At 41.3% G+C, this 22598-nt stretch overlaps 1 protein-coding gene across 1 annotated transcript; it reads left to right on the top strand.

Moving 5' to 3' along the window:
* Nucleotides 1–14643: 14643 nt before the first annotated feature.
* Nucleotides 14644–21149, top strand: LOC140798447 (uncharacterized). The gene is made up of 3 exons (XM_073152277.1): nucleotides 14644–16232; nucleotides 16674–16863; nucleotides 20823–21149. Exons 1-3 carry the CDS (start codon nucleotides 14673–14675, stop codon nucleotides 20948–20950), a joined length of 1878 nt encoding a protein of 625 aa, XP_073008378.1. The 5' UTR covers nucleotides 14644–14672; the 3' UTR covers nucleotides 20951–21149.
* Nucleotides 21150–22598: the final 1449 nt, after the last annotated feature.

The following is a 22598-nucleotide window of genomic DNA, read 5'->3' as shown; positions in this document are numbered from 1 at the left end:
TAAGACAACATTCTGGACTCACGACAGGCACTACAAGTTCAAAGTCATGCCATTCGGGTTGGCAAATGCACCAGCAACATTGCAAGGCCTAATGAACGACATATTCTGACCACTCCTCTAGCGGTACATGTTAGTATTCTTTGATGACATGGTCGGACCACATGGAGCACTTGCGAGCTGTGCTGACCTTGTTAGCCAAGCATTCTACGAAGGTGAAGTAGAGCAAGTGCCTATAGGGAGAGCGCTCAGTGGAGTACCTCAGTCACATCATTTCAGCCGAGGGGGTGGCAGCTGATCCAAGCAAGGGTTCTTGCAAGTCAGTTGGCCACAATCGAGGACCGTCCGAGAGCTTCGCGGCTTTTTGGGCTTGACGGGCTACTACCGCACATCCTTACTGAGAAAGGACACCTTCGAGTGGACTAATGAGGCGACCCATACCTTTGAGGAGCTGAAGGTTGCCATGACCACTGCCCCCGTGGTAGCCTTGTCGAATTTCTCTCAATAGTTCGTGGTGGAGTGTGATACCTCTGGGGCAGGGATCGATGCCGTGCTCATGCAGAAAGGAGGCCTATAGCTTATCTTAGCAAGGTCTTATTAGGGAAGTCACAATAGCTGTCCACTTAGAGCGCGAGATGCTCACCACTCTACATGCGGTGACCAAATGGCGGCCCTACTTGATTGGGCAGCAGTTTGTGATTCAGACCGATTAGTGGAGCCTCCTCTACTTTATGAGCCAGTGCATTTACACTCTGGCACAACAAAGATGGGTCACAAAATTGATTGGGTATGATTATGAGCTGTAGTACAAAAATGGGGCAGAAAATAAAGCAGCAGATGCATTATCCCGACAACTTGCACTAGCAGAGTTGGCGGCTATATCGATGCTAAGTTTTCCATTCCTCGAGGACCATTGGAGATCAGGTACGGCTGATCCAGAGATATTGAGGTTGATGCAGGAGCTAGTGGACAACCCGGCGAGCCACCTCGAGCTTGAGAGCTGAGATAGACTACTATTGGACAGAGGGCACATCTAGGTGCCAGTAGATGATAGGTTGCATGCGACTCATGGACCACTTCCACTCCACTCCCGAGGCTGGACGCGAGAGCACACTAAGGACCTAAAAATGACTTTCACACGTGAAAGCGTGCGAGGTGTGCCAGCGGGAGAAGTTTGACTTCCTCACACTAGTGGGATTATTACAGCCCTTATTGATTCTGAAGCGAGTTTGGAAGGACATCTCCATGGACTTTATCGAGGGGCTATCAGTGGTGCGGGGCTACTCGGTTATATTTGTGGTGGTAGACAAGCTGAGCAAGTATGCCCACTTCTCTGCCCTAGCACACCCATTCTCAGCGAATACCATAGTAGAGGTGTTCGTACGCGACATCGGTAAGCTCTATGGCATGCCACGCTCTATAGTATCAAACAGAGATCATGTCTTCCATAGTGACTTTTGGATGGAGTACTTCGCACTATAGGGGACCCAGTTAGACCTCGGTTCAGCTTACCACCCCATAAACAGATTGCCAAATTGATGTGGTGAATCGAGACATCGAGCAGTATATTCATTGCTTTGTAGGAGAGCGCCCTAAGAGATGGCTTGATTACTTGCCGTGGGCGGAGTGGTCCTACAACATTGCCTTTAACACCAGCATTCGGATGACAACTTTCAAGGGAGTATATGGTAGGCCACCGCCGACCTTACAGACTTATGACCCCGTGGCCTTTGAGACATGGTCTTCATACGTGCTCAACCATCGTGAGTAGGAGTTTGCAATTAGCGACCTAGTCTTCATATGTGCTCAACCATATCGGTAGGTGACTCTGAGACCGGTGCGCAACCAAAAACTAGTGCACCGGTACTTTGAGCCATTTCGAGTGCTTGAGCAACTTGGTCCGGTAGCATACAAATTGGCATTGCCCAAGGGATCTCGCGTCCATCCTGTGTTCCATATTTCACTCCTAAAGGCTCGATTCAGGATGGACCAGATTGTAGATGGGGACATACCCGACCTGGTGGAGGAGACCCACCTAGTAGAGCTAGTGAGGGTTCTAGCCAGAAGGCGATGACACTGAGAGAGGAGACTATAGACAGATTCTAGTGGAGTGGTTAGGCCGACACTTCGATGATGCTACGTGGGAGCTTGAGTCCAAGATAGCCGAGCGCTTTCCTAACTTCACACCTTGAGGACAAGGTGGTAGAAGCGTGGTGGATTGTTGTGAACCAGCTCAAAGCTGGGTGGTCGGGTTAGTCTAGTCGAGTCAAGTCGAGTCAGGGTTGTTAGTCATTTGGATCTAGTTTAGGATTGCTTAGAGAGCAAGTAACCTAGTATAGGGTAGCCACTGTAAATGTGGTGTGGTGAGCACCCCAAGGGTTACTCTCTCTCTCTCTCTCTCTCTCTCTCTCTCTCTCTCTCTCTCTCTCTCTCTCTCTCTCTCTCTCTCTCTCTCTCCAGCTGGCGGCACCCCGAGGCCACCAGTTGAACCCACGCATGCTAGCTCCCCACTCGTACTCCTCCTCAACTCACATGACCGACACCATCCCCTCACCCACCTATCTTCTTCCCCGAACTGTTCATCCCCACTGCCATCATCTTCACTATATTAACCTCCCCACAACCTCCAACTCTACTGCCAACTTGTAGCAACCCAACCACCTCACCCGAAACCTCCATTACTTGCATTCCTAAACTGACGCTAGCTTCTCCACCATTCCGACTCGGACCATCACCTATCGCGACCCAATCAATATATCACTATGATACTCATGATAGGGCCAAACATACAAGTTTATGATTTATACAGATCTAAGTAGTAAAGTATGAGTTTTGTCATCTTTTGAGTCTCTCCCCTTTTTAGGCCTGCAAAATACAAACAATTATAACTGCGATAGATAAAATCATGAAGTTGATTAGGTTTAGAAGTAGTCAAAGTTGTGTTATTCCATTTCTAACCAAATTGACAAGAAATAAGCAATCACATCTTGCATAAGCCTTTGCAATTCTTCTTCACTCCTTTACACAAGCGAGTAATCCACTCCCTCTCTATTGTTATTTATGGTAGTTCTTAAGAAACTGTCGGCATAAAATTTTAAGCTTTTATGTCTCTTAGACATGATCATCGGACGGGCCGGGCCAAGTTCGGGCCGGGCTTTTCGGGCAAACCGGGCTTAAGTATTTGTTCATGGCCCACTAATCACTCGGGCCGGGCTAGAATAGTCTAGCTCGTTACCGCCCGTCAGCCCGTGAGAGATCGGGCTAGCCGGTCGGGACGGGCCGGCCCAACCCACATTTTTGCTATTTTTAGAATTTTTTTTACTATTAGCTTATTTTTAAAAAAAATATTTCTGTTCCTCCATTTAAAAAAAAATTATAAAAATTTAAATGTGTGCTTAAAAAATATAAAACGGTACAGTATTAAAATTTTAGGTTATTTTACTATAGAAAACGGGTAAATATTGTAGCAGAATGGGTAAATACTGTAGCAGAATGGATAAATACTGTAGCAGAACGGGTAAATATTGTAGCAAAATGGGCGGGCCCAGTTGCGAGCCAAACGGATGGGCTTTCAGGCCGGGTTGGGCGGGTAAAGGGCTCGGGCCGGGCCGGGCCGGCCCGTGCCACCCATGGGTAGTTCGGGCTCGGGCCGGGCCGGGCACGGGCGGGCTGGCGCCGATCTCTTAAGCATTTAATAATCAGTTTAATTTATCGTGACATTACTTTTACACATTATTATGAAGTTTCTCCAATAAAAGATATAATTGCATTTAAGATCTATACTGACCAATGTAAGTTAATTTTACCAAAATGCTTATTTGTCACTTTCTATGAATATAATTTTCCTTTTGAGTTGTTAGCCCATTTAATACTCTTATGTCAAGATTTTCAGCTATCCTATATTTTGCATGCTTCGAATGAGATCAAAGGGCAGAATCATATTAAAGTTCTTTTAGGACTTTTTTTTTTCATTGTAGAGTTATGCGAGACAATGATTTTTATTTCAAGTAAAATAATTGTAACTAAAAATTTATAATTATTTATGAAGTTATAACAGAGTAATATTTTGATCTATGTGCAAGATATTTTTGTAGAGATCAAACTCACTCTCCAAATTCTACGTATGTCATACATAATGGATAAGTGATCTCCTGTATTTTTATGAAGCTATTTTTTGCGGTAACATCACAATAAATTCTGTTTTTTAGGAGTATTTGCACTAAAAAGCTTTAAAATATTTAAAATAGTAAGATTGGGTTGTTGTTGTGTGTGTGTCTGTTATAATAGATATAAATTACAAGATTGGTGAATGCATTGAATAATTCTTAGTGGTACAACATGTACTATAATAATAAATAAAAAGTCATCATGGTAAGGATTAGAAAAGAAAAATATAATTGTCTTAGAAATGAAATATAAATGTCAAAGAAAGAAATTATAATAAAAAGAAGAAATGGATGACGTCTAATAGAAAAGGCCAAGCCTATGGGAAAGGCCATGGACTGGATCAAGAAGACCTAATCCAAGAAGAGATTTAGGTTGATCGGATCGTCGTCGATCTAGTTCCCATAAGAGTGGGGGAGAGATGGAATGGGATTGCCTCGGTGAAGAGCTAGGTAATCTCACACGGGCAGTCATGCCTCTTAATAAGAACAAGTGCAGATGAAAATTAAGAGCTGGGTATAATAAGCCTTTCATAGAGATGTCCTTTTAGAGGTAGAGGCTTCTTATTCAAACCAAGAAAACTCTACCGTTTATGTCTACTACGGAGAAACGTCGATTAGTGGGCTATTATCGGTGTGGAGAGCACAGACATTGAACGGTGTCATGTAGAAGAGTCAGTGATTTGGCATCGTGCTGCTAGGCACAAACGAAGAAGAATGATAGAGGAAAAGAGTACCTATCTCTCTAACTAGTTTCTCATGGGTACTCCTTCGAGCTTTTGAAAAGATATGCAAGAATGATTTTAAGTTGAAGAGATGCATGATCACCACTATAAGGAGAGGTAGAATCTTTGCTTAAAGCTTGGAACTAGTGATGAATACTTTATGGACGAGGATCATGAATGGTAGGCCAGAGTGGTATCAGATCATAAATATCTGCTATATTTTTTATTATTTTAGAAAATGAAAGTTATGAGGGAAGGAGAAGTAGATCTTGGAGTTACTATTGTGATGTTTACACCTTGGAGAAAAGATTGACAGATTGTATGTCAAAAAAAAAAAAAAAACTAATTTGGATCTGATTATCAGGTATTTCTCTCCGATGTTGCAATTACATTTATTTTATGAAAATTATAACTTTTTTTTGAAACATTATGACAAACTGAGGAAAGATAACCTACAATTAGCTAGATTGAAGGTAATAGTCAATGATATTGTGAATGTTCCTATTAAAATAATGCTACTTATTAAAAGCATGGTGTTTGAGGTTTGATGCGAGATTAAAGGCAATGATTAGATAATGGAGGGTTTGAAGTCTTATACTTGGGTTATAAAAGGTTATAGACAAATTTCTAAGCAAAGCAACACTCATGATTAAAGAAGTCGGGATATGAATAATCTTAAGATGATTCTTATAAGGTGTTGTTCTGTGGAAAAAGGCCCCTATGGGAGAATAGTATGAAGGAGGTATTTGTTATGAAGGGTAATACACATCGATAGGAAGGAAAGTTTCAAAAAGATGATGTGAAGTTAATTGATATTAAAGGAAAGAAGAAGATGAAAGATGTTAATTCTGTGGACTGACTGGGCAATGTAGTCAGTTTTGATAAGGTTTTATGTTATTACTTTTAATGGTGGTCGGAAACGTAAGAAAAAGCTTAGACAAGGAGACTCATTATCTTCTTACCTTTTTGTGTTGATTGTAAATAGTTTAAATAAGATGTTACAAAAGGCAAAACAAAGTGGTTTGATAAGTAATGTAAAAACAAATGAGATAATTAACTTGCAATATGCAAATGATACACTTTTTTTTTTTAAGATGAGGAAACAGATGTTAAAGTGTTAATTTTTTACTTTATTTTTTGAGATAGTTTCAAGCCTAAAATTAAACTTTGGGGGAAAACTCGCTGATTTACTTAAGTAATATTAAGGAATAAGATAAGGAGTTGGCTAACATTTTGAATTATAAGGAGGAAGATTACTAATCAAGTACTTGGGGCTAACCACTTCATGATAAGCAAAAGTAGATGTCGGTTACTTAGAAAGTGGATAAAAGACTTATGGGTTAGAAATGAAAGCTATTTTATTGGGAGGGAGAATCACTTTTATTAATTCTCTTCTAAGTATTGTTCCTCTATATTATCTGTCATTTTTTATTACGTTGGCGTGGGTGTGAAAAAGAATTAATTAATTGTCAAAAAAGTATCTTTATGGTACTTGTTACAAACCGGCCTAATCCGATCCACAACGTATTTAGACTCGATAACGCTCATAACTTCCGAGGGGATCTACGAACAATTTAACTAACGAATCCTCCTGAATTTTGGATGTTGTTGCTCTTGGAGAGAGCTTTCCAACGAATCTAAGATCACAGGATTCGGACGATGAGGTTCCAAGTTATCGACCTAACAATGGCCGAAGGTCAATTAGATCCAAGCTTGATAGCCTTCCAATGGCTAGATGGATGCTGGATTTACTTTTTAGTGTGAATGGGGGAAAGTTCATATAGAAGAGGGTGGTTAGAAGCTGGAAAAGGCCGACCAAAGACTTAGGCGGTGGAAGAAGGGAGGTGGGAGAGGGCGCCGATGGCTAGAGACAAGTTGAGAAGGAGATAAAAGCTAAAGCCAATTCAATTATCAAGATAAACTCTAATTAGGGTTTCCTTCACATATTTATAGAGACTTACCCTAAAAACTCATCAAGTGAGTTAAATAACTCTAAACAACCCTAACAAATTGTAACGAAACTCACACTTTCGCCGCGGTGCGTTCGAACGAACCCAATCGCGTTCGAATGTGAAATTTCCGTTCTTTGTCAATGTGAACGTATGCAGGCGTTCGAATGACCGCGTTTGAACGGCCCGATTTCGTTTGAGCGCGCAATTTACGTTCTCTTTTTTGCAAACGTGTGCAAGTGTTCGCATCCCCATTCGAACACGGTCCATGCGTTTGAATGTGACTCGACAAAAAATATTTTTATTGCTTCTAACAAACTCAACTAGATAAATTGGCTCATCCCAATGAATCCAATGCCACGCGTGGAGCCAATATGGATCGAATCGTATTACTCCACCATGCTTTTGTTCACCTTGCCCTCAAGGTGTTAACTCGGGCTATCGGTCCATGAAATTGGCTTTAGGCATCCAAGTCACCTCGTACACTGTGCGTCCTTGCCACTCTACCAAAATTTCAGCCACCCACTTATCTTGGACTCGAGTGCGTCGACGAGCTAGGATCCGAATTGAAATTGGAGTACTCGGTTCAGAATCGGACTCATCAGTTTTAGTCATCGCTGGCTCGGGTGGAACAACTCCAATGGGCTCGGTAGGGGGGAACTCGAGCCTTGAGGCTTGAGACGTGAAATACTAGGTGTATCCGCGCCTCCATAGGTAAGTCTAGGTGGTATGCCACAGGCCCAATCCTCTCGATCACCTGGTACGGTCCATAAAATCTTGGAGCCAACTTTTAATTGGGAATGGGTCTAAAGCTTTACCGATATGGTTGGAGCTTGATATAGACCTAGTCCCCAATCGAAAAGGATCTCTCTTGGTGCCTTCGATCATAGACTTGCTTTATCCTATTTTGAGCAACCGCTAAGTGCATCTTGAGTCTCCTCAACACCTCATCACGATCTTGCAAAACTGCAAACACCTTAGTTTGGTCAGCTTAGGCCGATAGCAAGTATATTTGCAAGGTCGGAGGTGGCTGCCCATAGACGACCTCGAATGGGGTCATGCCAATGGCCAAATGAAAAGCCGTATTGTTTGACCACTCAGCTCATGGCAAATAAGATATCCACTATCGTGGTGCTTGCCAATAAAGCACCTAAAGTACAGTTCTAAGCAATGGTTCAGCACCTCGAATTGGCCGTCCGTTTGACAATGATAGGCTAAACTCATCTGAAAGGTAGTCTCTTGGAGTGCAAAGAATTTGTCAAAATTGACTCATAAATATAAAATTACGATCAGATACAATCGATTTTGGCATACCATGCGTCTTGGCCATGTCGCGCATATAAACCTCCGCGACCTTCTTTGCCGTGTAAGGATGCACTAAAGCTGAAAAATATGCATACTTGCTGAGGCGATCTACCACTACCAATAGCATTGAATGTCTTTTGGCCTTGGGTAGACCGTCGATAAAATCCATGGCGACATCCTCTCAAAGTTTTATTGGAATCGGAAGCAGTTGAAGCAATCCAGTAGGTTTTGTCGACTCCGTCTTTGCTCTTTGGCACACTTCACAAGTCTTGACATGGGCCTGTACATCTTTCTTCATCCTATCCCATGTGCAATTCTAACTCAACCGTTTGTAGGTGCGCAACACCCCTTCATGTCGCCAACTAATTTTAGTAGAGTTGGTAGGTACCTTACTCATGACCAAGGAGGTCATGAGTTCAACTCCAACCCCAAACATATTATGGAGAAATTATTTGGTAGTTGGTAGTTTGGTAGCTTAACTTGATTCAGTTGATGGCTCGATAGTGCGGTAGCTTGGCAACGCAATGGCTCGGCAGCGTTTGGTTTGGAGCAATTGTTCAGCAACGCATATGGCTTGAAGCCTAAACTAAGCAGCTAAAAGCTCGGTGGAGCCTCAGTGCCTCTGTATCTAGGGAAGGCTGGCCCTTTATTCAGCCCATATCTAGCCTTCGGGCTCATGAATGATAAAAAAAAACACCCCTTCATATCTAGCCATGGGGGAGTCATGAATGTGACGCATTAATTCCAAGCGCAAGTGATGGTCAACTGGAACTATGATCTTGCCCTTGTCCACCAAGAGTCCATCCTTCACCACCACTCCTTATATACAGCTGGGATCTGCAGCAAGGTCATCCATCATCTTCATGGTGTCCGGGTCATTCTCGTAGGCCTTCCGCAGCTGCTAGAAAAAAAAGGAAAAATCGACGTTGAAATCGCCGCCAACTCAGCTGGATTCGAGCACCTAGATAAGGCGTCGGCTGTGCTATTTTCGGTCCCCTTTTTATACACTAAATCATAGTCATATCCAAGTAGCTTAGACACCCACCTTTGCTAGGCTGGTGTGTGTATGCGTTGCCTAAGAAACTATGGCAAACTCCTTTGATCAGTGCGGATCGTGAAGCGTCGCCCGATGAGATAAGACCTCCACTTGGTGATAGCATGAATGATGGCGAACATCTCTCTTTCATAGATAGATAGCAATTGTGATTGCTCAGAAAGAGCCTTGCTCATGTAGGCCACGGGTCTGCCTTCTTGCATTAAAACACCCCCCACACCAATTCCGGATGCGTCGCACTCAATGGTGAACGGTTTGGTAAAATCTGTTAAAGCAAGGACCGAGACTGAGATAATCGCCTTCTTTAAGGCTTCAAATGCTTCCCTTGCTTTGTCCGTCCATGAGAATACACCCTTCTGCAGCAAGGCCGTGAGGGGAGCCGCAATCTTGCCATAGTTCGCCACAAACCGGCAATAGTAGTCGGTTAAATCGAGGAAACAAAATAGCTCCTTGGTAGTCTTTGGCAGCGGCCAATCCACCATGCTTTAGATCTTCTTAGGGTCAGCTTCCACGCCATCTTTAGATATGATGTGGCCCATCTAGTCAGCCCTTTGTTGCCCCCATAAACTCTTAGAGTCCTTTGCTTTCAACTCATGTTGCCACAATAGGTCAAGTACCGTCCGAAGATGTCCTAAATGCTCTTCCCATGTACGGCTGTATACCAATATATCATCAAAAGAGTGGCGGGAGCATTGGTAAAACCAAAAGGCATAACGAGGAACTCGTAGTGCCCATACTCAACCCTCAAATCTAGCTTTGAGAAGTAGCATGCACCTGCCAATTCATCCAATAACTCTTCAATCACCGGTATGGGGTACCGGTCTTTGACGGTGATGGAATTGAGAGCTTGATAGTCTACACAAAACTACCACGAATCATCTTTCTTCCGCACGAGTAAAATCGATGAAGAATAGGAGCTTCGACTTGGTCTTATCACTCCGTTGGACAACACTCTTGGACCATCTTTGTTATAGTATCCTTTTGGATGAATGGATAACGGTATGGCCTCACATTTGCTAGACCCGCCCCAGGCATAATCTCGATGTGATGTTCTTGCACCCTAGGTGGTGGCAATCCATGTGGCTACTGGAACACATCTTTAAATTCTTGCAAAACAGCCTTTAAATCATCTGGTAAGTGTGCTAGATCATCCACGTCTTTGGCCCCTTCGATGAGTTGCATAAGGAACCCGCGGCACCCGGTTTCGGCAACCCCTCTAGGGACTACAGTGCCCCTATTGTTTCCATGTTTGATGCAGCCAATAACTAGATCGGTTGGCCTTCATGACTGAACTCCATCGCCATGGTGGTGAAGTTAAAGGTGACCGGTCCAAGATTCCGAAGCCATTGCACCTCAAGCACTAAATCAGCTCCTCGTAGAGCCAATGAATAAAAATCAATTCGGAAGACGTGGTCCTGAATTTACAGTTGAACCCTATGGCATATGCCCTTCGTTCTCAACATGATGCCATCTCCGATGATCACATCAAAGCCGTTAGAAGGCTCCGACTCTAATCCCAATTGCCTCACCATCCTTAAATTCACAAAATTGTGGATGCTTCTTGAATCAATAAGAATTATGATTTTTTTCTTCTTGATCATACCTTCAACCCAAAGAGTTTTTGGAGTTAACTCATCGGCAAGAGAATGAAAGGAGAGTTCGGCTTGAACTTTAAGCGATTTGTCATCTTCGATGTGGTCCACTTGTTCCTCTTGCTACTCCTCAAGATCTTCAATAGGATCACCCTCTATCATCTCTTCCATGAGCATCATGATCGCGAGCTATTTGGCACATTTGTGGCCCGATGTGAAGCGCTCATCGTAATAGAAGCATAAACCCTTCGAGCGCCGATCTTTGACCTCCGCTAGTGTGAGGCATCGTCACATCACCTGTGGCTGTCCCCTAGGGTCAGGGCCTGTCCGTGGTGGGGGTGGCCGATTGAGGTTTGGCCGAACCCACCCTAAACATGCCACACCCAAGACCGGTGGTCTAGGGTTAACACGCGGGTCAGTAGTGCTCCATGTGGGACGATGAGTAGCCTTCAACTCCTTTATCTTTTCTTCCATCATTTGAGCCGCTCAGAAGGATTCCAATAAGGTAGTAGGATGAGACGCCTTAACTTTCGCTTGAATATCTCGACGAAGCCCGGAGATGAAAGTACTTTTGAGGGCTGAGTCCGACCACCCGTGGACTCTATTGTTGATTCTTTCGAACTCCTCTTGATAGGCTCTTATAGAAGCCTTTTTGGTTAGTTTTGTCAAGGTGGCTTGGAAGTCTTCATAGTCGTAAGGTATGATACGCACACAAAGCACGTCGACGAACTCCTCCCAAGTGGCGAAGGGGCATGCACGATGCGTTGCTTGATACCATCTCACCTCTACGTCTTCAAGGTGGAATGAGGCCAGAAGCACCTTTTGGTGATTAGGTATCTCTTGATAAGTGAAGAATTACTCCACCCTATAAATCCAATACAATGGGTCACTATCGCTGAATTTAGGAAATTCAACTCAAATGATGCGAGGATGTAACATTTGGTCGCGTCCATTCTCGCGTCCTTGGTGGAACGGCTCTTGTTGTCGGACCCTTGGTTGATGTGGGGGCTCCTCCCACTCATCCTAAGGCTACTTCTCTCGATGTGGGGCCATAGGTTCCCTCAGGTGCAAGGGAGGTAAGATAGTACGGCGCCCATGCGATTTGTCGTGTTGTTGCTACGGTGCCTCTAGGATCGGTCCTCGTCAGTTCCCTTCTCTAGATAAGGGGCATTCTTCATGTCCTCGATGTCGATTAAGGGTACGCCTAAGATGATAGTTTATGTCAGTAAGGGTGGCCTTCATCTCCAACATTGTTTGCATCATAAGCGCTAGGGTTTGCGCGAGATCAGGAGGTTCCTCTGTCCTCCCTCGTGCACTCAAAGGGGATGGAGATCTTGACGTAGCCATGTAGTTCGTCTCTAAGCCTTGATTGCTTACTTGCTTAGCCACCTTTGATCTTGTTGTAGCCATGACGGTCCGAGAAACGTTAGCTCTGATACCAGTTGTTACGAACCGGCCTAATATGATCCGCAACGATTCTGAACTCGATAAAGCTCGTAACTTCCAAGGGGATCTGCAAACAATCTAATTGACGAATTCTCTTGAAATTTGGATATGTTATTGTTCTTGGAGAGAACTTTCCAATGAATCCAAGATCACAAGATTCGGACGGTTAGATCTCAAGTATTGACCCAACAGTGGCCGAAGGTTATTTAAATCCTAGCGTGATAGCCCTCCAATGGCTAGATGAATGCTAGGTTTACTTTTTGGTGTGAAGGGGGAGAAGTTGATGTAGAAGAGGGTGGTTAGAAGTTGGAAGAGGTCGACCAAAGACTTGAGCGGTGGAAGAAGGGAGATGAGAGAGGGCGCCAATGGCTAGAGATAAGTTGAGAAGGAGATAAAGGCTAATGCCAATTCAATTATCAAGATAAACTCCAATTAGAGTTTCCTCCATATATTTATAGAGGCTCACCTTAAGAACTCATCAACTGAGTTAAACAACTCTAAACAACCCTAACAAACCGTAACAAAACCTATACTTTCGCAGAGGTGCGTTCGAATGCGCTCGATCACGTTCAAACACGAAATTTCCGTTCTCCGTCAATACAAACGTATGTAGACATTCGAACGGCTCGATTTCGTTTGAACACGCAATTTGCATTCTCTGTTTTTGCGAACGTTTGTAGGCGTTCGCATCACTGTTCGAACGCGATCCCTACGTTTGAACGCGCCCCGGCAAAAAATATTTGTATTCCTTTTAACAAACTCAACTAAATAAATAAGCTCATCCCAATGAATCCAATGCCACGCGTGGAGCCAATATGGATCGAATCGTATCACTACCCAAGAAGAAAAAAAGGGCTGTGGTTGCTCGATTGGAATAAAATATGTATGAGGAAGGAGTATGGTGGTATGAGAATTCTTAACCTAAAGGAATTAAAATAATGTCTTATTAGCAGAATAGTGGTGGACATTACTTAATTCTAATAATCAGGTGCAAGTGTCAATTGTTATGGTGGAGATTATTTAATTTTAATAATCAGATGCGGTCCTCGATTGCGGCGTAGAAGTATTATAAGAAAGTTAAGTTAAAATCTTTTAAATTAATAAATTCCTCTAGAATGTCTCCATTTTGGAGAGGGATTCTACAAAATGGATATATTTCAAAGCTAGTCTACAGTGGAATTAATGTGCATAATAGTAAGAGGGTAAAATTCTAAACTGATAGATTTGTTGGAGATGGCTCTCTTACTAAGAGTTTTCTTACGCTTTTTGATATTGCTTGGGATCAGAAGGTGTTGGATTGTTAGAGATGGTGTCTGTAGTGCCTTAAAAGTTTAATTGATCAGTTAATAACAGAAGAATAATATATGATTAATTTGATTAGCAGTAGTCATGCATAGATAAACAATGAAGTGGATAAAACTAGTTGGAGATTTGAGAAAAAAAAAATGTATCTTTACAGCAAAATCACTACACATATTTCTTAATGATGGATGAATTAAATCTAAAGGCTTGCACAAGATATGAAAACTGAAAGTTTATTTAAAAGTTAGGGCAATTTTATTGTTAGCTTGTAACAATAAACTTCTAATTAGATATAATTTGCTGAGGAAAGGGTAGTCTGGTAATGCGAGTTGTATTTTTTTGTTTTTGTTTATAGAGTGAATCAGTGGAGCACCTATTTCAAATCTGTGGTTATATGCAGAGAACTATTTGTAAAATAAAAAAAAAACTTATGGAATTAAGAGCAATATCAAGCATCTAAGGAATTTGTTTGCTTTGAATAATATTAAAGTGAAGGCTAGAAAGTTAAAGTGTTTGTTGATCTCTCTCTATTTTGGGGAGTATTTTGTTGGAGCATAACTACAAAATTTTTTGTGATGAGCATGGATTCAAGGGGAGGAAGTTATGAAGAGAGCTCACCGAATAACTCAAGCAGCTCACTCTGGAGGATTGAGCTTGCCGAGACATTTAGTTTTTGTTCCTATTTTGTTTGTGTTAGTTTTTACTACTTGATACTGATTGTGGAGGGGTATGTTGCTTGTTAAGATTTTACTGGTTATACTTTGGTTGTTTGTTGGAGGTCTTATATTATAACATGTATTTTAAATATTTGTTGGGTTAATATTTGTTTGAGATTAATAGTTTTTTTTTTTTAAAAGTTTCAATGAAAAAAAAAAAAGGTGATTTTGGAAATTGGAAGCTAGGAAAGCTATGGAGCATGGTCCACCCTGAGCCTCTACTATTACCATGTACCAATCAGGGCCGGGGCCGGTCGTGCTTTTGGTGACGGATCGGGTCCAGTTCGGGCTTGGGCTGGGTTTCGGGCTATCGGGCGAGATGAGCCGTCTTACTGCTAGTGCTAACCGCATAACGGTCTCCACCCTATCTGGCTTTTGCCCCATTGACCATTCCTCCACCGACTATACACACAACTTTATTTAATGTCGTATCTCTTCCTTCCCAACTCTCTTCCCCGCTTCCCGCTAAGGTGCCGGCGATTACCCACACCACCACCGACATCTACTACTAAGAGTCTCCGGGCCATGCACTCAACTGCCCCTACGCTAACCCCGGATACCCAGCAAGAGGACCAGGCCATTAACTACCACAACCGCACCAAGCACTCCCTCTCCTCCGGCTACGCCCGGGGCCCACGCGGCCTCGACTGGGCCAACCAACCGAACCCCTTCCTCCGCTTCCTCTCCTCCCCTTCCCTCTCCCTTCCCCATCCCCAATTACTTCCCCATGACTCCCCCAATTACCACTCCCTCTTCTCGTCCTCCTGCTTCCCTTCTCCCCCTTCTCCTCTCTCTGTCTCCTCTCTCTCCCGCCTCCTCTACGACTCGCTCTCCCTCTCCGCATGGAAGACGACCGGCCTGTCGACGTGGTCCCTCCGTGTGAACCCTAGCAGCGGCAACCTCCACCCCACCGAAGCCCACGTCATCTCCCTTTCGCCGCTGCAAGGCTCCCCGTTCGCTTCCCCGTTCATCGCCCATTACTCCCCCAAAGATCATTCCCTCGAGATCCGCGCCTCCCTTCCCTCCTCCCTCCTCCCCCCGCCGTCGTTGCTCCTCCTCTCCCTTTCCTCCGTCTTCTGGCGCGAGGCGTGGAAGTACGGCGAGCGAGCCCTCCGCTACTGCAACTACGACGTCGGCCACGCGATCGCCGCGGTCGCGATCTCCGCCGCGGCGCTCGGATGGGACGCGCGCCTCCTCGACGGGCTCTCGCACGATGATCTTGAGGCAATGATCGGTGTTCGGCATTCCTACCCGCCGCCGCCGGACGAATTGCCTTCTCGACCTATTCGGGGAAATTTCCCATGGATCGAAGCCCAGCACCCGGATTGCGTGCTACTCCTCTTCCCGGCTGGCGCCGAGCCGGACGTGGATTACTCGGCTCTAAGCTCGGCATTGCGGAAGTTCCCTTCCTTGGAGTGGCTTGGGAAGCGCAACTCGCTCAGCAAAGACCATGTCTGTTGGGATGTCATATACCGGACCGCAGAGGCGATCAAGAAGCCACGGGCGGCGGCAGCCCATGATGAGCGGTTCTCGATAAATCCATTTCATAAGAGTGGATTAATATCAGAGGGATTGTATCAGGATTTTACGATTAGGGAGGTTGTTAGGAAGCGGCGAAGCGCAGTGGATATGGACGGAGTTCATGTTATGCAAAGGGACACTTTCTACCAGATTCTCTTGCATTGCCTGCCGTCAGGGGAGCTTGGTTCGGGAGAGAAGCAGGGGAAGCAATATGCGTTGCCCTTCAGGGTCCTGACATGGGACGCCGAAGTGCACGCCGTGCTTTTTGTACATAGTGTCACGGATTTGCCCAAAGGCTTGTATTTCCTGGTGAGGAATGAGGGTCATCTTGATGCGTTGAGACGCTCAATGAGGACGGAGTTTGAATGGACAAAACCTGATGGGTGCCCGGATGGCCTCCCACTGTATAGGCTTGCTCGAGGTGACTGTCAGGAGCTTGCCAAGCAGTTGTCGTGCCATCAGGTATGGAGATCCATCATCCAATTTTAATTTGAGGTAGACGGCTTGATGTTTCTGTGCTGTTTGTGTTCTTTTGCTGAATGCTACAGTTTCAGTGCTTTTTCCCGTTACTGTTCTATTTCCTTCCTATGATGCAATTGGACTAACAGATGCCATTGTTGCTAAGTGAACTATACTTATTATTTGCACATTTTGTCCATCTTCTTGTTGTATAGGAATCTAAAGTCTTAACTTTTTTTTGTAAAAATAGGTTATGCATGTTCCAAGTTGTGGCAAGATTGGTCCTCAAAGCAAGATAGTTATTTGCAGTTATTTATTAAAGTTTATCAACATTAGTTGCTTGGTTTTGAGGAATGAATAAACTGGATGATTGTAAAGCATGTATAATATTTATTTTGCTTCGTGATCCTTCTCTTATTGATCTAACCGTGATGCAAAATACAGGATATTGCCTCAGATGGGTGTTTCAGTCTAGGGATGGTTGCCCATTTTGAGCCAGTTTTGCGTGAAAAGAATGCGTGGATGTATCCACGGTTGTTCTGGGAGGCTGGAGTTCTTGGTCAAGTGTTGTACCTCGAAGCACATGCTGTTGGGATTTCTGCTACTGGAATTGGTTGCTACTTTGATGATGCTGGTAAGCAACTCTAATCTACAACGTTTACTTATCTTCAATTTGTGCTACTCCTGTCTTGTTGGAATAATTTATGCTGCAACTTCTCCTCCATGATTCTAGTATTTTAGGCAATATATTTGACTGATTATTATCTAAATGTTTAGTTCTAAGTTTTCTGCTTTTTTAATAGATCCACGATAACAATATCAACTAGGGAGCATTTTACTCTTTATAGATTAAATGACTACATTGAAAACTTTATTTTCATTACTATTGCTGTTACAACTCATGTATGGAACTATTTCAAAGCATAAGCTGTATCTCTCTTGGGGATATGGCTGGCCGTACACCCTTCTTAGTGCATTAAACACAGCCCGTAGTATGTAGACATATAATAGAACATCTCATGAAGAACAAAACCATGAATGAGTAACCAGCTTATCAAGAACAAAACCACATAATTCTCTAAATACAATCATCCTAATATAAAGTCAACAGACTTATTTCAAATCTAAAGTTCTTGCAAGGAATCAAAACACTAGGTAACCTGTAAAACGCAAGTATGTAAGGAACATAAACTAATTTGACAAATTGCAATTTGATCCTCAAATTAATTTAGCTCAAATTAAAATCAGGCAGGGGTAATTTCAAATTCAGCAATTCACAATTTGTAGAAATTGTTAAACATTGAAATAAATTGCAATCACATCCACGCAATATCGTCAAGACAATTTTTCAAGATATTCAATGCATATCTAAAGTAGATGACTAATCAATTTAGCATATGATCAAAATATGAAACATGATCTATGTTCATAAAGCTCAAACATGATAGGTCATAGTCAATGTAAGCAAGTTCAACATATCTTGTCAATATAAGCAAATCACATAGTAAAACAATAAAAATCATTTCTCCCACTTAAACAAATTCTTTTTCTTTTGTCAAAAATTAGCAAGAGTAATAAAAGGTAAAGATGAAACACCACATTGAAGGGAGAACTCAAAAAATACAACGGAGGCTGTTTGAATGACGTTAAGAATTCCCCAATATTCAGATAAAAAAATTAACATAGAATTCAAAAATCCGAATCAGTCATATGGATATAAAGTAATCAAAATATTTATGCAACTAAACCATCAAAGTCAAAAGAAGAATTGCTCAGAAGAAATCAGTAATCAATCAAAGGCAATCATATCCATTTGTACCCCGTTTGAATGACAATTTTTTTATTTGTTAATACAAAGTGTTAAACCTCAGTGTTTCTTAAAATATTTTCAATTCAATTCCAAGCAACTAAAACTTTAGTCCATAAAAATAGCATATTGGCTTTAAAATTACTTATCATCTTAACAAGCCAATCCAATAAAATCTGTAAGTCGAATTGAAAATTGATATCAGCAAAAAATTGTGTTTTTAAGTATTTTTCAAATTTGACCCAAACACAATAAATCCAAAACTCACTCAGTCAACATGACCTTCAGTAGTAAAAAATCATTATGAAATAGACCTCCATATGATCTTGTTCTTTTGCTTGGAATATTGCTTACTTATCAAAGAAGTGAAAACTGAAAAGTAGACGTGTCACTTTGCTATCTCAATCTGATCTTTAATGAACTTGTAGATAATTTATAAGAGATTAATTAGCCTTAAATAAATCAAATTCTAATTCCTTTATTATCTTATCTAGGGTTTTCCTAGATTTGTCCTGTTCATGCATATGAACTTCGAAAATTTTAATCTTATCAATTTTGGAAACTACTTTGGAAGGTAAATTATGAGATAGAGATAACGAATTATTCAAATCCTGTTGAAGTTTCTTCTTTTCTTCGTAAAGTTGCTCCATTTCAATGATCAACTTGACTTTCAATTTTTAGTCTTCAATCTGTCTTTTCTATAAGTTTTAGGTTTGCCTTTTGTAATTTGTAGTCTATTTAAACAAGGCATTGCAAGCGGCTTGAAGGTCCATGTCGTCCTCAGTATCCGTGCTTTAAACTTGTCTATCTGAGAAGGCATCTTACAATAATAATAAATGGAAGGAAAAGCATAATCCTACTAAGGCTAGAAAAATTGATTATGAAAGTACTATGAAAATCGAAATCTAGTAGAAGAGAGAAAAATAAAAACATGGCAAAGACCACGACACAATATTTTTAATATAAAAAACCTCTCTTATTTAAGAGAAAAACACTACGAATTTGTCCAGAACGGATAAATCTATTTCACCAAGATAAAGAATAAGACTTACAGTTCCTCTTGACACACCGATGCCTAAGTGTATATGTAACCTCTTGCGTGCATTCTGCGCAATGAACTATTCCTGTAAAATAGAAAGCCTCTATTTGGTTTGCACATGAGCTATAGATCTATCTCGTTGAACAAGTGTTGTAGTAGATTGATGAATGGTTCAGTTTCTTCGATGTTTTAGGTCAGTTTCTAATGTAGAACAAGCACTCGGAAATATAAAGTAGCTTTCATAACACTTTGATAGAAAGCATGCTATATGAGGAAACCTAGAACATGTATACAATACTTTGATCTCCCTGAGTTCAGTGAAGTCCCTTTGTCTCTAGGTTTCTTTTATAAAGTATGAAAAACACCTCTGATACATATTATGAGAATTAGCAAAAGAAAATTTCAGTCCAATTTAGTTGATGACTTTCTTAGTTCAGTCACGATCGATTGATTCGAACCAAGTACAAATCAGTTTGTACTGAACTTATATTTCTAAAGTGAATTAGGTTGATTTTTGTGTTGCGGTTCGCACCGCCGGACCGAGTTTTGCATATTGCTGAATTCTTCTTCTTTCAATGGAATTCAGATTTCTTTGCACATATCAATCTTCTCCAAATAATATGAATTGATCCTATAAATTTTTTAGATTGTACAACATAGTTTACACTTTACAAGTGTTTTGATAAAATTGCACTTGCACCCTATCTCATTGGTATATAATTGCTCAGTCTCCCTTCAATCTTCAATGTTCAGCAAAGCTTTAAGTTCCTATGCCCACACCCTGATCCAAGCTTTTGTAACATATTGGTTTTATATTTTTATGTGTAGAGCCTCTCTTTCTCTCTCCCGCTGTGCTAATGCATATGCTAAGTCATCACATTCGTGATACTCTTTACTTGAACTAGATCCTTTTTTAGTTACCATCATCTTTCATATCCTGAGTGTTAGGAACTAATTCTTCAGTTATTGTCGGTGTACATTGTGCAATAACTCCATCTGGATGTAGTTCTCACTGATAGGTGGGATTACCTCCTATTGATGAATAAACATGACGGCAGATAATAACGGCAAGCACCATTTTGACAAATGCAGACAAAGAAGCTAGAAAATAGGAGAATAGGGTATAGGCGGTCAACTCAACAAGCTCCTTCCAAGAGTATTAGGAGCATTTCATGCACATTAGACTCGGAAATAGTGTAATTTTGGTTTTTTGACATTAATGCAACCTAAGCAACATAATGCATTGCTGGATATTTATTCGAGTCTCCAATAATGAAAGTCCCTCTGTTTTCACCAAAGAAACTTCCCTATCGGAAAATCTCTTCAAGAGCTGTTCTTTCAATTTAATTAGATACTTCATACAAATTTAATCATTCGGTCTTAAAATGTATGTTTTGCTTATGTCTTTCAACCTTTGATGAATTTGTCTACTCAACTTGACATTGTATTGAGAAGGTAAATGAACTAAAACCAATACGAAGAATCAGGCCGCCAAGTCTATGTTCTAGCATCTAAAGCGTAAGCTTCACAAACATGGTGGGTTTTGATCACCAATTGCTCCAAAAGATACCTGGTAGTGATAAACCCTGTCAGAAATATTATCGTTCTTTTCTGTTTATATTTCTAACGGAATGTGCAAAATTTGAAGGGAATCTCTTCTTCTTCTTTTTTTACTTTTACTTTCAATCATATCTGTTCTTATGAAATACACAAATGATAGATACAAACTTCCGCTTTTGTCATGCAGTTCATGAGGTTCTTTGCTTAAAAGATTTGGAGTTCCAGAGCCTCTACCACTTCACTGTCGGAGGTCCTGTGGTCGACAAGCGGATAATGAGTCTGCCCGCATATCCTGGTCCTGGAATAGATGCCTAATCTTCTCAAGTGCCAATTGAGCTCTAACAATTTATATGTTCTGGTGATCGATCGCTGGTATCGTCTTGTACAAATTGCATTTACTCTTAGGGCTAATATGTGATGTATTATAAATTTTCATTTGATTTCTTGGCCTCACGTCATGGATAGAAGAGTGTACATGCATACTATATATATATATCAAACTTAATACTAAAAATAGTCTATTTCACTGTAGCTATAAATATACTAAATTGTTAAGCATTTTATCCCGTCAAAAGTAAAATATTGATCGAATCAGTATTTCTTTAAATAAAACGTTATTGAAACAAAACAACCGAACAATTCAGGCTTAATTAGAAAAAGAGGATATACATAAAATATTGATAAGTTAAGTGTTTTATTATTAAAAATACTAACTGAGAAAGATATCGGTAAAAATATAAAGAAAAAAAATTATAATGCCATAATTTTGTGCTCGGTTATTAATTTTAGATATAAAATATATTGTTGTGAAGATATAGAAAAATTTTATAAGTTGGGACTTAAGTAGTTATTCCCCGCAATCAATTGTGCTTAGCATTGTATAAACAAAAAAGACTACTTCCTCCAAATTTTACTTTTATTTATATTTTTCAAATTTTTATGATAAAACACTCTAATTCTTGAGTGTTTTCTAATATAAAACGTTGATATAATTAATATTTTACTTTTGGCTATGTCAAATGCTAAACTCATCAACATTTTATATAGTGCTATAGTGTCGTAGAACCAATTTTACTATTAAGTTTGAGGTGCGATAAAAAATATGGAGAGGGATTATTTGGTCAAAAATGCGAAGAGGGCATCGACCGCCATGATCGTAGTTGACACTCGATCAAGGATGGAGCCGCTAGGTGGATTCCTCTTTAGAAATCTTTGTACCTTAGTTATGTCCTCTGTCGTCTTTAGACATGATCATTGGGCCCAACTCGCCTAAATCCGGCCCGAACCCACCCGGTTTTAATCGGGCTAAGCCCGACCCGAGCCTGATTTAGGCCTGACCCGAGCCCGAGATGGTAGTGGGCAGCATGGGCTAAGCATTTGCCTGTCGACCCGATTCGAAAGCTTAATCCACTACCCTCATCTATAGCCCAATTCATAATGCATGCATATTTCAATATTTTTTTTAGTCCCACATTGGATATTTAGTAAACTATATATCAATATATATATAAGTATGTTCATATGAAAAATAATTAAAATATCTTCATATAAGCCTATTAAACTTGACTCAATAAAATATAATATTTTTATATTTAACTAATTATATTAGACTTATTATATCCAACTCAAGCTCGATATCTAATGGTCTAGTGGGCGGTAATGGGCTTGAATATTCTAGCTCGGCCCGAATCCGGACCGGCCCAAGTAATTGGTGGGTCAGGCTATGAACAAATACTTAAGCCCGGTTGGCATGAACCTGGCCCGCCTCGCCCGATGATCATGTCTAGCCGTCTTAATAGAAGATGACAAAGATTAGCACGAGAAATGATGGCTCGAGTAGGAGCTGAGGAGCATAAAGTAAAGTATCCATGCGAACTTCGTGGGGAAGCTTTAGGGGTCGAAGGGGATGATGCTTGCGACCGACAAGACGAGGAAGGTGGTGGAAGATTATGTGAATAATAGC

Source organism: Typha latifolia, chromosome 12 (genome assembly GCF_019914945.1).
Source record: "Typha latifolia isolate L0001 chromosome 12, TyphaL0001v2, whole genome shotgun sequence".
Taxonomy (NCBI): domain Eukaryota; kingdom Viridiplantae; phylum Streptophyta; class Magnoliopsida; order Poales; family Typhaceae; genus Typha; species Typha latifolia.
Note: the sequence above shows the minus strand (reverse complement) of the source record. Positions and strands in the feature narration are given on the sequence as shown.

Coding starts and splice junctions, on each gene's coding strand:
- LOC140798447 (XM_073152277.1), top strand. CDS start 14,673: ATGTCGTATCTCTTCCTTCCCAACTCTCTTCCCCGCTTCCCGCTAAGG. Junction 16,233..16,673: donor AGCAGTTGTCGTGCCATCAG/GTATGGAGATCC, acceptor TGCAAAATACAG/GATATTGCCTCAGATGGGTG. Junction 16,864..20,822: donor TTGCTACTTTGATGATGCTG/GTAAGCAACTCT, acceptor TTTGTCATGCAG/TTCATGAGGTTCTTTGCTTA.